The following is an 11,256-nucleotide window of genomic DNA, read 5'->3' as shown; positions in this document are numbered from 1 at the left end:
TGTTCTTCCCTCCCGTTTCCAAAAGATCCAAGCAGTTTCCAATGCTCAGTTCTTGGTTGGTTTTGGCTTTGGCTACAGATAATCCTAAATTCAGCTTCTGGCTCTGCCAACCACTGACCAGCTGCATTTCTTCTCACAAATCCTTAATCTTCAACTCACAAGATTAGCATAAGGATTATATTCTGCAATGTAGGCAAAATCCTTCAAATGGTACCGGGTACAAGTCTGCTAACAAGATGTAAATTCTTCCTCTTTCTCTATCCATTCCTATTAGGGCCCTAGTGTCCTAGGACCCCAGCTCTGCAGTGGTGTTGATCCCTATGTGCTGTGATCTTAGATTGAAGGAGTTCGAGGGAGAAAGTCTGTCACCAGCTCTCCTTGGTCACAGCTGGAACCTCGGGAAACACGCTTGCTCACATGAAAGTTCCTTAGTAAATGTTTGCGATCATTTCTTCACAAAGCAAGGACTAGTAAGCTTCCACACAGGACACTCTCTGCTGGGCTGCTCCAGCAAGTTCAACAATCCTAAGAAAGAATTTCCTTTCTGAGGGTGAGGTGGCTCGCAGAGCAGTAGCATACACATATGCTACTGCTCTGTATACACATACAGCTAGTGCTGATCAAGATTTAATATAAAGATGGGCGTGGTGGCGCATGCCTTTAATCCCAGCACTCGGGAGGCAGAAGCAGGCGGATTTCTGAGTTCGAGGCCAGCCTGGTCTACAAAGTGAGTTCTAAGACAGCCAGGTCTATATAGAAAAACTGTCTCGAAAAATAAAAAACAAAACAAAACAAACAAACAAAAAAGATTAATATTAGATGGAGTAACACCCAATGGACTTTACTGAAGAACCTATTCTATTGCTACTGGGGTGTGTGTGTATGGATGTGTGTGTGTTTGAATTCTGAGGGTCCAGATAAGTCTCTGTCAGTGGTCCCAGAGACAGAAACGCAGTTCCATACAAAAACAAATGCAAACAAACAAACAAAAATGTTGAGAGCCTGGAGAGGTGGCTCAGCAGTTAAGATCACCGGCTGCCCTTCCAGAGGACCAGTGTTCAATTCTCAGTGCCCATATGGCACAGAGTTCCAATGTCTGTAACTCCAGTTCCATGGGATCTGATACCATCTTCTGGCATTCTTGAGTACTGCATGCATGTGGTGCATAGACATGCATGCAGGCAAAACACCCATACATATAAAATAGATGAAAAGCAAAACTAAACTGATCTTCCTACCGAATCCAAAACATTGTTTTCTCCCAATGAGACTAACAGTGAAGCCACGCCTAGTCCTATCCTGGGAGAACTGAGTAGACTGGATCAGGAGTTCTTCAGCTTAGAGAGCTATTTAGGACTGATGGGCCTGAGAGAGGCCAACTCGGTCCAGTCACCAAATCTGTGCAGAGCTGGTGACGTCAGGTTACTTTTTAAGATGTCTCATCCAAACGGAAAGGCAACACTTTGTTTTGTAGGCCGGGTACCCTGAAGGATTAACGTGAAGATGGGTACACAGAAAGAAGGGAAGACTGACCAAATTAAGGGACCACAGAGAGGGATATCCCTACTCTAAAAGCCCCCTCTGTTTCCTCCCCTCCACCTCTAAAGCCTCCAGGGAGGAACTGGGCTCTGGCTCTGCAGAACAGCTGCAGGCATGAGCCCTGCGTCTGGTGGCAGCTCACATTTCAGCATATGGCACAGCTCCTGAGAAGCTCTCTAAAACACCCAGAAGATTTTGTGCTGGGAGCCCTTCCCTTCCAATGTCCTTAGGCATTAGAGGACAAGGACCCCAGACATGATGATGATTCCTTGAGATCATTAGGGCCTCGGCTCCATTTATTTGAACAGCCAGACACACTTTGTACAAGCAGCAATATTAAGTTATGAGTAACCATTTCACGCCATCCTGGGCAGGGCCTGAGATACACACACACACACACACACACACACACACACGTCAGCCTCATTTCTCTGAGGTCTAGAATTCCGGAAAATAATTCCCTTCCTACAGTTTCTGTAGGACTGTGTCTATAAGCCCACTCAACCTGTACTCATCTAAGTAGTGGATGAAGTGCTGAACACGAGGTGAAATGCATTGCCCTGTCCATTGCTTTCATCCCATACACAGAGATGACCATAATGCTCTCAGAAACTAGGCAGTCTCATAACAAATGTACACACAGTTCCTTCTTTCTGGCTCTAGAGACTGCTCCTTGAGCCTCATCTGGACCTTTTATCACAAGGAGATTAGGATAAAGGAAGCTTCAAGGGAGTGACTTAGCCTTGACCTGCATCCACCATAGCTGAGGGAGTGTTGTTTCTGCAAGCACCCAGATTCCGGGCTGAGACACAGAAGGCTGATGCTCTCAGCAAAAGCCCTAGGGCCTCTTGGTGTTCAAGAATCGACTAGGGACAACTGCACACATGGGGTCAGGGAGGCTTTGCGAAGCTCAGTAGGTGAATCGCATCTTTTGTGAATAGCCCAGCTTATCCAAGTTAGGGTGGCAGGCCAGCTGCACCATGGGTGGTGGCCCACAGAGCAGCAGCAGCACATCCTCTCCTGGGGCAGGCAGGTGCTCCTGGATCATGTCAGCCGTAACAAAGCCCCTGCTGTAGGTCCAGTCTGGAGGACAGGGAGGAGAAGAAAACACGTACTTCAGGTCCATACCAGCAAGGGAATGTGATATCTCCAGGACAGACCCTCGGGATGACCAGAAGGGATCCTGAGGTCTCAGGTTGGAGCAGCAACTATAGCCACAGCCCTGCCACCCACCTGAAGATAGGAGCCTGACGCAAAGGGATCGCTGTGTGTACCTGGATTTGTGATTCTGGCAGTGTCAGGAGGATCTGTTTTACTGAAACCAGAACTCAAAGAGGGGCAAGGCCTTGATTTTGATAACGAGGGACTATCTAGATGTTCAGTAATGGCAAGATACCTTCTGGAGGATAGTCCAGAGTGAACCAGAGCTTAAAGCGATTAGGATACTGGGCCTGAAGTTCCTCTAGGTCCTCCCGTAGGATTATATCCTTTTCAGTCTGAAATGCAAATGGGAAAGCAGAGACTTAGAAACCGCAGGTCCATACCAGCGAAGTCCTTTGCTGTGACAACCTCCCAACAGAGAAGGAAAGGAATACCAAAGGCATGCTTGAGTTCTAGGGAGAGGCTAGACTTGCAGTGTAATTAGGGTGCTGAGGACCAGGAAATGGCCTTCAGTTACACATTACAAAGGAATATTTGCCCATGAAGGCTCAAGGGCCTATGGTCAGCATGAGACACCTCCATCTTCTCTTGCTTCTGTGGCTTAATACTAGGTCTTTTTTCCTTCTATACTTTTTTATTTTAAAGATTTATTCATTTGCTTTATGTAAGTACACTGTCCCTGTCTTCAGACACACCAGAAGAGGGCATCAGACTCCATAACAGATGGTTGTGAGCCACCATGTGGTTGCTGGGAATTGAACTCAGGACCTCTGGAAGAGTAGTCAGTGATCTTAACCGCTGAGCCATCTCTCCAGCCCCCCCCATCTTTTCTTATTTTTATTTTATGAGTGTTTTGCCTACATGTGTATAAATGCATTTCATGAGTGCCTATTGCTCCTGACACCCAGAAGAGAGTGCCAGATCTCTTGTAACTGGAGTTAAAGAAAGGTGTAAGCTGCCATTGTGGGGGCTGGAAACCAAATCCTGGGCTTCTCCTTGATGGTGCCCTCATTCCTTCTTATTGTGATAAAGGACTCTGGATTCACAGAGGGGCTTCTGGACAGATGCTAGACTAGTTCCCAAGCCAGTTCTGTCTGTCTCAGCCCATCTATTCACACAGCCAACTTGAAGTGCTGGCTCTCAGAAAAGGAAACCAACCTGGTTGGCAAAAAGCAGAAAGCACTGGGTTGGATCTTCAGGGACTTTCAAGATGGCCCGGATCAGCTGCAGCATTGGGGTGATTCCTGAATGAGGATATCCCACGGTGAGATGTGCTATGCTCTCTCTTCTCTGTCTAGCTCCTTCGCTGAGCAACCCTGTCATCTCAGTTTATCACCACACTGCATATGTTCTCCCGCTGTAGCCAATCCTCTGACCTCCGCCTGCACGTTCACCAGGGCCTGCTTTTCTGAACTTAATAGTCACATAAGAAGACAGAGTAGCACTCCTTCTAAGGAGTTCATCTAAAACACTTGTTCGGAGGACCCCTTGGAGGTAGGACAATATAGATTATGCCGAATGGTGCATGCCTTTAATTCCCAGCACTTGGGTAGCAAAGGCTGTCATATTTCTGTGAGGACAGAGTTCTGGGCCAACCAGAGCTACATAACAAAAACAAAACAAAACAAAAAATGAAGTCATACATATACTACCAACATCCCTTCTGACAAAGAGTTCTGGAACACTGCTTAGAAGAGGGAAGATCATGTTCTTCAGAATCAAGCACAGTCAGGTTTGAATCCTGGCTGTGGCCATTACTAATTAAATAATCCTACAAAAACCAACATGCTAGGAATCTCCATTCCCTCATTTGCAGAGGGAAAGGCTCACAGCTACCTATTTATAGGGTAGTAGGTACCTAACAAATAGTCCTGCTATATATAGTACTCTTACTTTTCCTGATGTGATATAGAGGATTGAACATGCTAGGGATGCTCTCCCACTGTGCTCACTAAACTGCCCAGGCTTGGTTACAATATTTATGTATGCAGCCTAGGCTGGCGCTAAACGTGTGATCTTCCTGCTTCGAACTCCAATTTCTGGACCACCAGGCCCGCCCCACCAGGCCTGGCTTCTTCCTCCTCAAGTATTCATACTTGGCTGTTTCTCTTGACATCATTAAATCCACTCAGTTTGTGGAAGACCCTCCTGATTGACTGCTCTCCTTCTGTCTGAGAATGTTTGTTATTGTTCTTTCTACTTCTTTAGGATTTCTGCTACTGGGGAAGTGCATGCAGTGCTGGTCCCTAGATTAAGGACTTCCCTCTATTATCAGACCTGAGAAGGAACCTGCAGAGCAAACCCCAAGAGTGCTACGCAAAAATGTCCCTCAAGGGATACAGACCTGTCCCACCAGCAATCATTCCCAATTTCTTCGCCACTCGCAGTTCAGGTGGAGATTTTTTGTTGGGCTGAATATTAAAATTCCCTGGGAAGCCAAGTAGAGAGTTAGAGTCAATTTAAAACAGGAACTAAGTAAACAAACAGAACAGAAAGCTTGCCCTAGGCTGTTTAGCAGCTGCTATGAAATCTGATCCTGGCATGGGCTTGGGTGGAGGTTTGCATTTAACAGACCGGGACAATTACTCAGGAAGGACAATGGTGCTGGGATGTCTGCTTCTCAGACAGTGGAGGCACAGAAGCCACACTTAAGAGCCCAGTGATCCCACACAGCCTGGAAGATTGAGACAGTGCAGGCAAGGGAGGAGTGCGGAACGAAGACCTCTGGCAGAAGATTGTTCCCTGGTAAAGGTGGTAGGCTTGGGGCCAGAGTGAATTTCCCTAGTGGTCCAGAGCATCACCAGAGACAGGGCACAGTACTTGGGTCGTCTACATGGGAAGAACTAAAAAAGCTTTCTCTTTTGGTCCTTGGCCAGAGGGAACTCTTTGGTGAAGGAAGGAGAGGCATAGGTTTCCTCTGGTAATCTCCACAGGGTGAAATCTGCCTTTCCATATAGCATGGCTGCTTCAGGAGACTTTGCCCAGATACACCCATGCACACATGCAGATTCTGGGGGGGAATGGAACAAGGAGGTTGGGATGGGCCTGGGGGCCTTGGACTGTAGGGACAGGAGAAGTGAGACTGTAGGAAGGAAAGGACAGATACCCACCCTTCCCAGCATAACTGAGCAACCCGCTTGGCCCCCGGAACTCCACCACATCCCCAATCTTCAGGCTATCCAGGTATTGAGACATCTTCCCTCCTTCAGGAAATTTGGGGTGCACACCTTTCAGATAAACCTGATGAGGCAGAAAGAAAGAAAATGCCACATTTGAGATGTAATGAAAACCAAATCAGAGCGTATTACACCCATAATCTTTTCTCCCTTCCCTTAGACCCACAAAGGACTCATCACTTCCTATTGTCAGAGGAATCCAGGAAGCTTCTAAAAATCCCAGAGTCTCTGATTCCTTTTCTTTTGGCATCTCTGCGTGTGTATGCACATGTATGCATACATGTGTGATGTAAGTAATGTGTGTGCGTGTGCTCATACACACCTGCCCTGGAAAGTATGGAGAGGCCAAAGAACAACCTCAGATGTTGGTCAGTATCTTTCATCTTGTTTGAGACAGGATCTTTCTTGATCTCGAAAGGCTAGCTTCCCCCCAAACTCTTTTTCTAATAATTCTCAGGTACCCATTTCCCATTTCCCATTAGAGGCATGCTGAGATTTCAACTTTTACATGAGTCCAAACTGAGGCTTGGATGGCAAGTGCTTTACTCAACAACCCAGCCATCTCCCCAGCTCCGAGATTTCCTTTCTATACACTTACCTTGATGACAAGATCTACATAGCCTTGGTCTTCATCACTGGTGACAGGGGTGTAAGGCCTGATGACCAGACTGCCATCAATTCGGGCAGAGAGGTAGACGTGCTTACCTGGGAACCATGGAGAGAGATACATAAGCTGCAGTCCCACTGAGAGGATCCCTCCGCAGTATCTCCTGCCTCCTCCCACCTTTGAAACTCCCTACTGCCAGGGCCTTAGCAGCACCAGGTGAGCAGAGGATTTGCATAATGGAAAATTAGTGATTTCTGGGATATGAGGCGGGTTATAATAAGTCCTAAGGAAAGAGGGAAGCCTGGAGGTCAGAGATGCCTAGGGGCACAGAAGCCACACCCTAAAAGAGTGGTCCCTCAAGGGCTGAAGGATTGACCGAAGGGCAATGGTTTTTCTTAGCAGGAAAAACAGCTAAGAAGTGACTCGCCCTCATACAATGCCAAGTAGAGAAGCCCACTCCCTTTTTCCTTACCCACAGGCAGCCCCAGAATGTGGTGGGCGGTGGGCAAGGCAAAGCGGAACCTCCTGGTGTTGTGGCTCACTGTCTAGAGGATAGATGACAAGATGTTCCATCAGGCAGGTCTGGCCTGCCAAGTCTCTTGGAGCTATCCAACCACTCTAAGTATCCACTCTCCGCCCTAGCCCACTTCTTCACAACTTACCGTCTTGTCTAGCAATCGCAGCAGGTACTTCTCATCCGGGTCCTGGAGAGTAACCTGCGGCCGGCGGGATCTTCGAACCAAGTAGGTACCCAGAGCCAGGCCGAGCAGAGTAAGCAGCCCCACCCCAAGAGAGGCTAGCAAGACCGGGCTCTGTGGATAGAGGAGGAAGCGTGATCGCCACGCTGAGGAAGTGCCAGGGTGTGGGTGGAGGACCAGGAGTAGCGATCCCGAGCTCCAGCGAGAAAGCATGCCAAAACCGCAGAAGCAAGCGGAGCAGCGAACTCAGCCCGCAGCTCGTGCAGCGAGACTCCAGCATCCAAGGTGGGTATGGCACAGCCCCGCGGGGCAGACTGCCCAGAACCAGCTGAGGCGGTGACCCCGGGCTCAGGGCTCAGAACGAGGGTCTTACCGGCTGGATCCCCATGACCTAGAGTCGCGTCCCGCTCCGGTGGGACGGAAAGATCCCACAATGCGCCGCGGGGCGGGCCCGGAGGCGGAGCTCTCCGGGGCGTGGTCTATGGAGGAGGGCCTGACTGAGGCAGACTAGAGGGGACTGTGCCCCGCCTCTTCCGTGCGGAGTAGGTGGTCCAAGGGCGTGGGTATCTTTGCAGTCCCAGGCTCTCCTTTCGAGAGCTTTCTTCTCTCTGCAACTTAGACCTACCCCAAAGGATGACAGTTTTGTCTGACATGGAGCCGGTTTGAGAGTCTCACGGAGAGTGGAATGTTGAGCCACGCACAGACTTAAAATAGAACAGGAAGCTTTCAGATGAAAGTTGTTTTTTTCCCAAACAGGCTACTTTGCCAGACAATTGAAATGCCTAGCAACATCTCTTTCAGGAAGAGTGACAGGGCAGCTTCATTTCCTAGTCCTTCAAACAAAACAACTGATTTTGCTTATAGTATTAGTTCATCAGAATCAGTCAGGAGGGGGCTGGAGAGATGGCTTTGTAGAGAGCTTATTGCTCTAACCACTTGAGATTAGGACTCTAACTCTAGGGGTTCCGGTGCCCTCTTCTGGCATCCTCAGGCACTACACACACGTGGTGCACACACACATACACATACATACATACAAACAGGGAAGCGAAACACATACACAAAATAATACATATCTTTTAAAAATCATGGACTTCCTTTTGGTTCAAGTCAAGTGTCCCACCAAGTATGGGTCCTCACCAAGGACTACAGTAGTGCCACACAAGAATGTCTCTAGCCCTTAGTGGCCTTGTGACAGACAACTTACTCCATCCCTCTGCTTTTGTTTATCAATAGACAAATGTACAGCATAATCTTTGGGCATTTGGTTCATAGAGTTATTCTGGGTTCTACTGAGGTATTTTCTTATTTAGTGTGATGCCTGTCAAGAAGCAAAATACTAAATAGATAGCAGCTACTGCCAGAACTCAGATGCCAACAACTCCATTAGGGTTACAGACTCAACTCTGCTGAGAGCACAAGCAGGAAACCGGAAGTAATAGACACAAGCCACTGGGGCTGCACATTTGCCAAGATGACCATGCTGTCTCTCACACATTTCCCAAACAGAGGGATGTTTCCTGTTTGAGATACAGTGATAGATGAAAGGTCCATACATGTCACTATCAAAATAAAAACTGAATTCCTTCAGGGCAGTAGGAACAATGATGCCTTGGTTTCCAGGCAACTGTGAGTGATCCAATGAAGGCTGTGTTTTCTTTTTCTCCACTGGCTGAAAAATGTCCCTCAGATCTGGGTACATTCTTATCAAAATTTTCAGAGTAGCTAGGACACTGTCTAAGAGAAACTCCGATTGTGATAGGGCATGGTAAAGTGCGCATCAATGTACAGAAGGTTGAAAGGGGGAGAGGCACAGACCTCTTCCTTTTTTAATATTTTAAATAATTTCCTGTTTTATGTGTGTGAACGTATTGCATGTATGTACTAATGTATGTGTATGCCTTGTGCCCAAAGAGGTCAGAAGAACTGCAATTGCCAATGATTGGAAGTCACCTGGCCAAGAATTCATGATCCTCTCGCCTCTGCCTCTTCAGCATATCCTATTGGTGTGCACCACCACAACCAGCCTTCTTCCTTTCGTTTTGGGAGCCCCAGGGGGTTACCTTCTAGAGCTTCTGGCTCCCCCACCTTGCTGAAGCTAAAAAGTTAGACCCATTGACCTTTCTACTGCCCGGTTCTGTCTAGAGCGGTTCCAGGTCCTCCTCTTTCTACTGGGTGGGATGTTGCAGGAGAGAATCCTTATAGTTCAAAGGGCCACACAGTTAGAGTTCATCTCCAGAAACCACCAGACCAGGTATGTGAGACTGGCTTAACCTGGATACTGTGTGGTCTCAACTGTCATGTCAAGTAGACAGGAAGAGCCTTGCAGGTAAGTAGGCCATAAAACCACAGAGGGCTGACGACGTGCCAACCTCCATGCCTTTCACGAATGCAGCCCAATGTCACATATGAACAGCTGTGTGGCCCACAGGTCACTCTGCAGGTCACTGCTCTGATGGAGTAGCCAGCCCTGTTCCCCTTCTCTACCTCCGCTGAAGGAGCCTTAAAAAGAGACCACGCATGCCATATGGCAGGGGGAACTGAAGCTTTCCCTCAGTACCCCCACACCATCCTATTGGCTTAAAGTATGATTTGACTCAACACCTAATGAACCCCCCTCCCTAAAATATCAACAACACTGATTGTGCTGTTTAGTTCTAAAAATGAAGACCATTAGGCATGGTGGAGAGAGGCTGCTGTGTGACCTGAAGGCCTTTCTGGGCTAAGAGTCTGTGGTCCATGATAGCATCCGAGAAGATAAATTCCACCTTTCTGGGACTCAGTCATTTGCTCTTTAGCCCTATGAAAGAAAAGATGCATTTCTGGGCTGGAGAGATGGCTCAGTGGTTAAGAGCACTGACTGCTCTTCGAGAGATCCCGAGTTCAAATCCCAGCAACCACTTGGTGGCTCACAACCATCTGTAATAGGGTCCAGTGCACTCTTCTGCTGTGTGTCTGAAGTCAGCTGCAGTGTACTCACATTAAATAAATAAATATTTTTTTTAAAAAAAGATGCATTTCTGGATTTTTATCTAACTTAATTCCTTACCCCCACCCTGTGTGTATGTGTTTGTGTGTGTTTCTGTGTGCTTACATTTGTACATAGGCATATATACCTCAAAGTCCACCTTGTTCTTTGAGACAAGGTCTCTCACTGACCAAGGCACCCCTGATTAGGCCAAACAGGCTAGCAGTGAGTTCTTGCAACCCACATTGTCTTAGCTTTCCTGGTGCTGAGACGGTAAGATTGCCATCACACATAGCTTTAAATATTTTTAAAATATTTTCATGTGTGTGTATGTGAATGTAATACAAGTATATACAGGTGCCCACAGAAGACAGCACTGAGTCCCCTGGAGGTGGAGTTGTAGGCAGTTGTGAGCCACAGGGTGTGGTATTGGGAACCAAACTCAGGTCCTAAGCAAAAATAGCAAGTGTTCTTAACCCTTGAATCTTTACTCCAGCCTCCCACGCGTTTAAACTTTTTCCCCAAATAAAGGTGAAAATAGAACATACAATGTAATATGAGCAGGAAGTATACTACTATAGATGTGTTTCATGGTCTTCAATAGGGAACTAAATATGTGTACTGTTGGAACATCATAGGGTACCAAAAAAAAGAAGTCCTGCTTATGCTAAGACATGGTCTAGATAAACCAGACAAGGAAAAGTAACAATGGTAAAGCAGTTGACACTCACCGAGCAGGTGCAGCAGCCCAAGGACCTGCTTTTCACATCTGAGGACAACAAGCCACAGGATGGATACTGTATCGTTAATATTCTCCACTTATGCCACTTAGGCAGTGGTGTCACATGCCTTTAATCCCAGCACTTGGGAGGCAGAGGCAGGCAGATTTCTGAGTTCGAGGCCAGCCTGGTCTACAGAGTGAGTTCCAGGACAGCCAGGGCTACACAGAGAAACCCTGTCTTGAAAAACTAAAAGACAAAAAAAAAAAAAAAATTCCACTTATGGATGAATGAATGAATGGAGTGGAAGATAAACAAATAACTTGCCAAGATCCAGTAAGTGTCAAAAAAAAATGTCTCCTGGCTTATACGGGGTCTGATCTTAAAG

General features: G+C 47.2%; 1 protein-coding gene across 2 annotated transcripts; it reads right to left on the bottom strand.

The window, feature by feature from the left end:
- Positions 1–1,418: 1,418 nt before the first annotated feature.
- On the bottom strand, positions 1,419–7,696 carry Cyb5r1 (cytochrome b5 reductase 1). 2 transcript variants are annotated; one of them, XM_021167161.3, is made up of 9 exons: positions 7,555–7,696; positions 7,146–7,295; positions 6,956–7,028; positions 6,475–6,581; positions 5,811–5,940; positions 5,045–5,128; positions 3,859–3,944; positions 2,936–3,035; positions 1,421–2,622 (listed from the first exon to the last, which is right to left on the bottom strand). In XM_021167161.3, exons 1-9 carry the CDS (start codon positions 7,567–7,569, stop codon positions 2,450–2,452), a joined length of 918 nt encoding a protein of 305 aa, XP_021022820.1. In that variant the 5' UTR covers positions 7,570–7,696; the 3' UTR covers positions 1,421–2,449. The 2 variants fall into 2 exon arrangements, with proteins under 2 accessions (XP_021022811.1, XP_021022820.1); XM_021167152.3 differs by having other exon boundaries at positions 1,419–2,622; positions 7,146–7,596.
- Positions 7,697–11,256: the final 3,560 nt, after the last annotated feature.

Source organism: Mus caroli, unplaced genomic scaffold, assembly GCF_978045245.1.
Source record: "Mus caroli unplaced genomic scaffold, Mus_caroli_1 scaffold_1, whole genome shotgun sequence".
Taxonomy (NCBI): domain Eukaryota; kingdom Metazoa; phylum Chordata; class Mammalia; order Rodentia; family Muridae; genus Mus; species Mus caroli.
The sequence above is the reverse complement of the archived record's forward strand: the minus strand, read 5'-3'. Positions and strand labels throughout refer to the sequence as shown.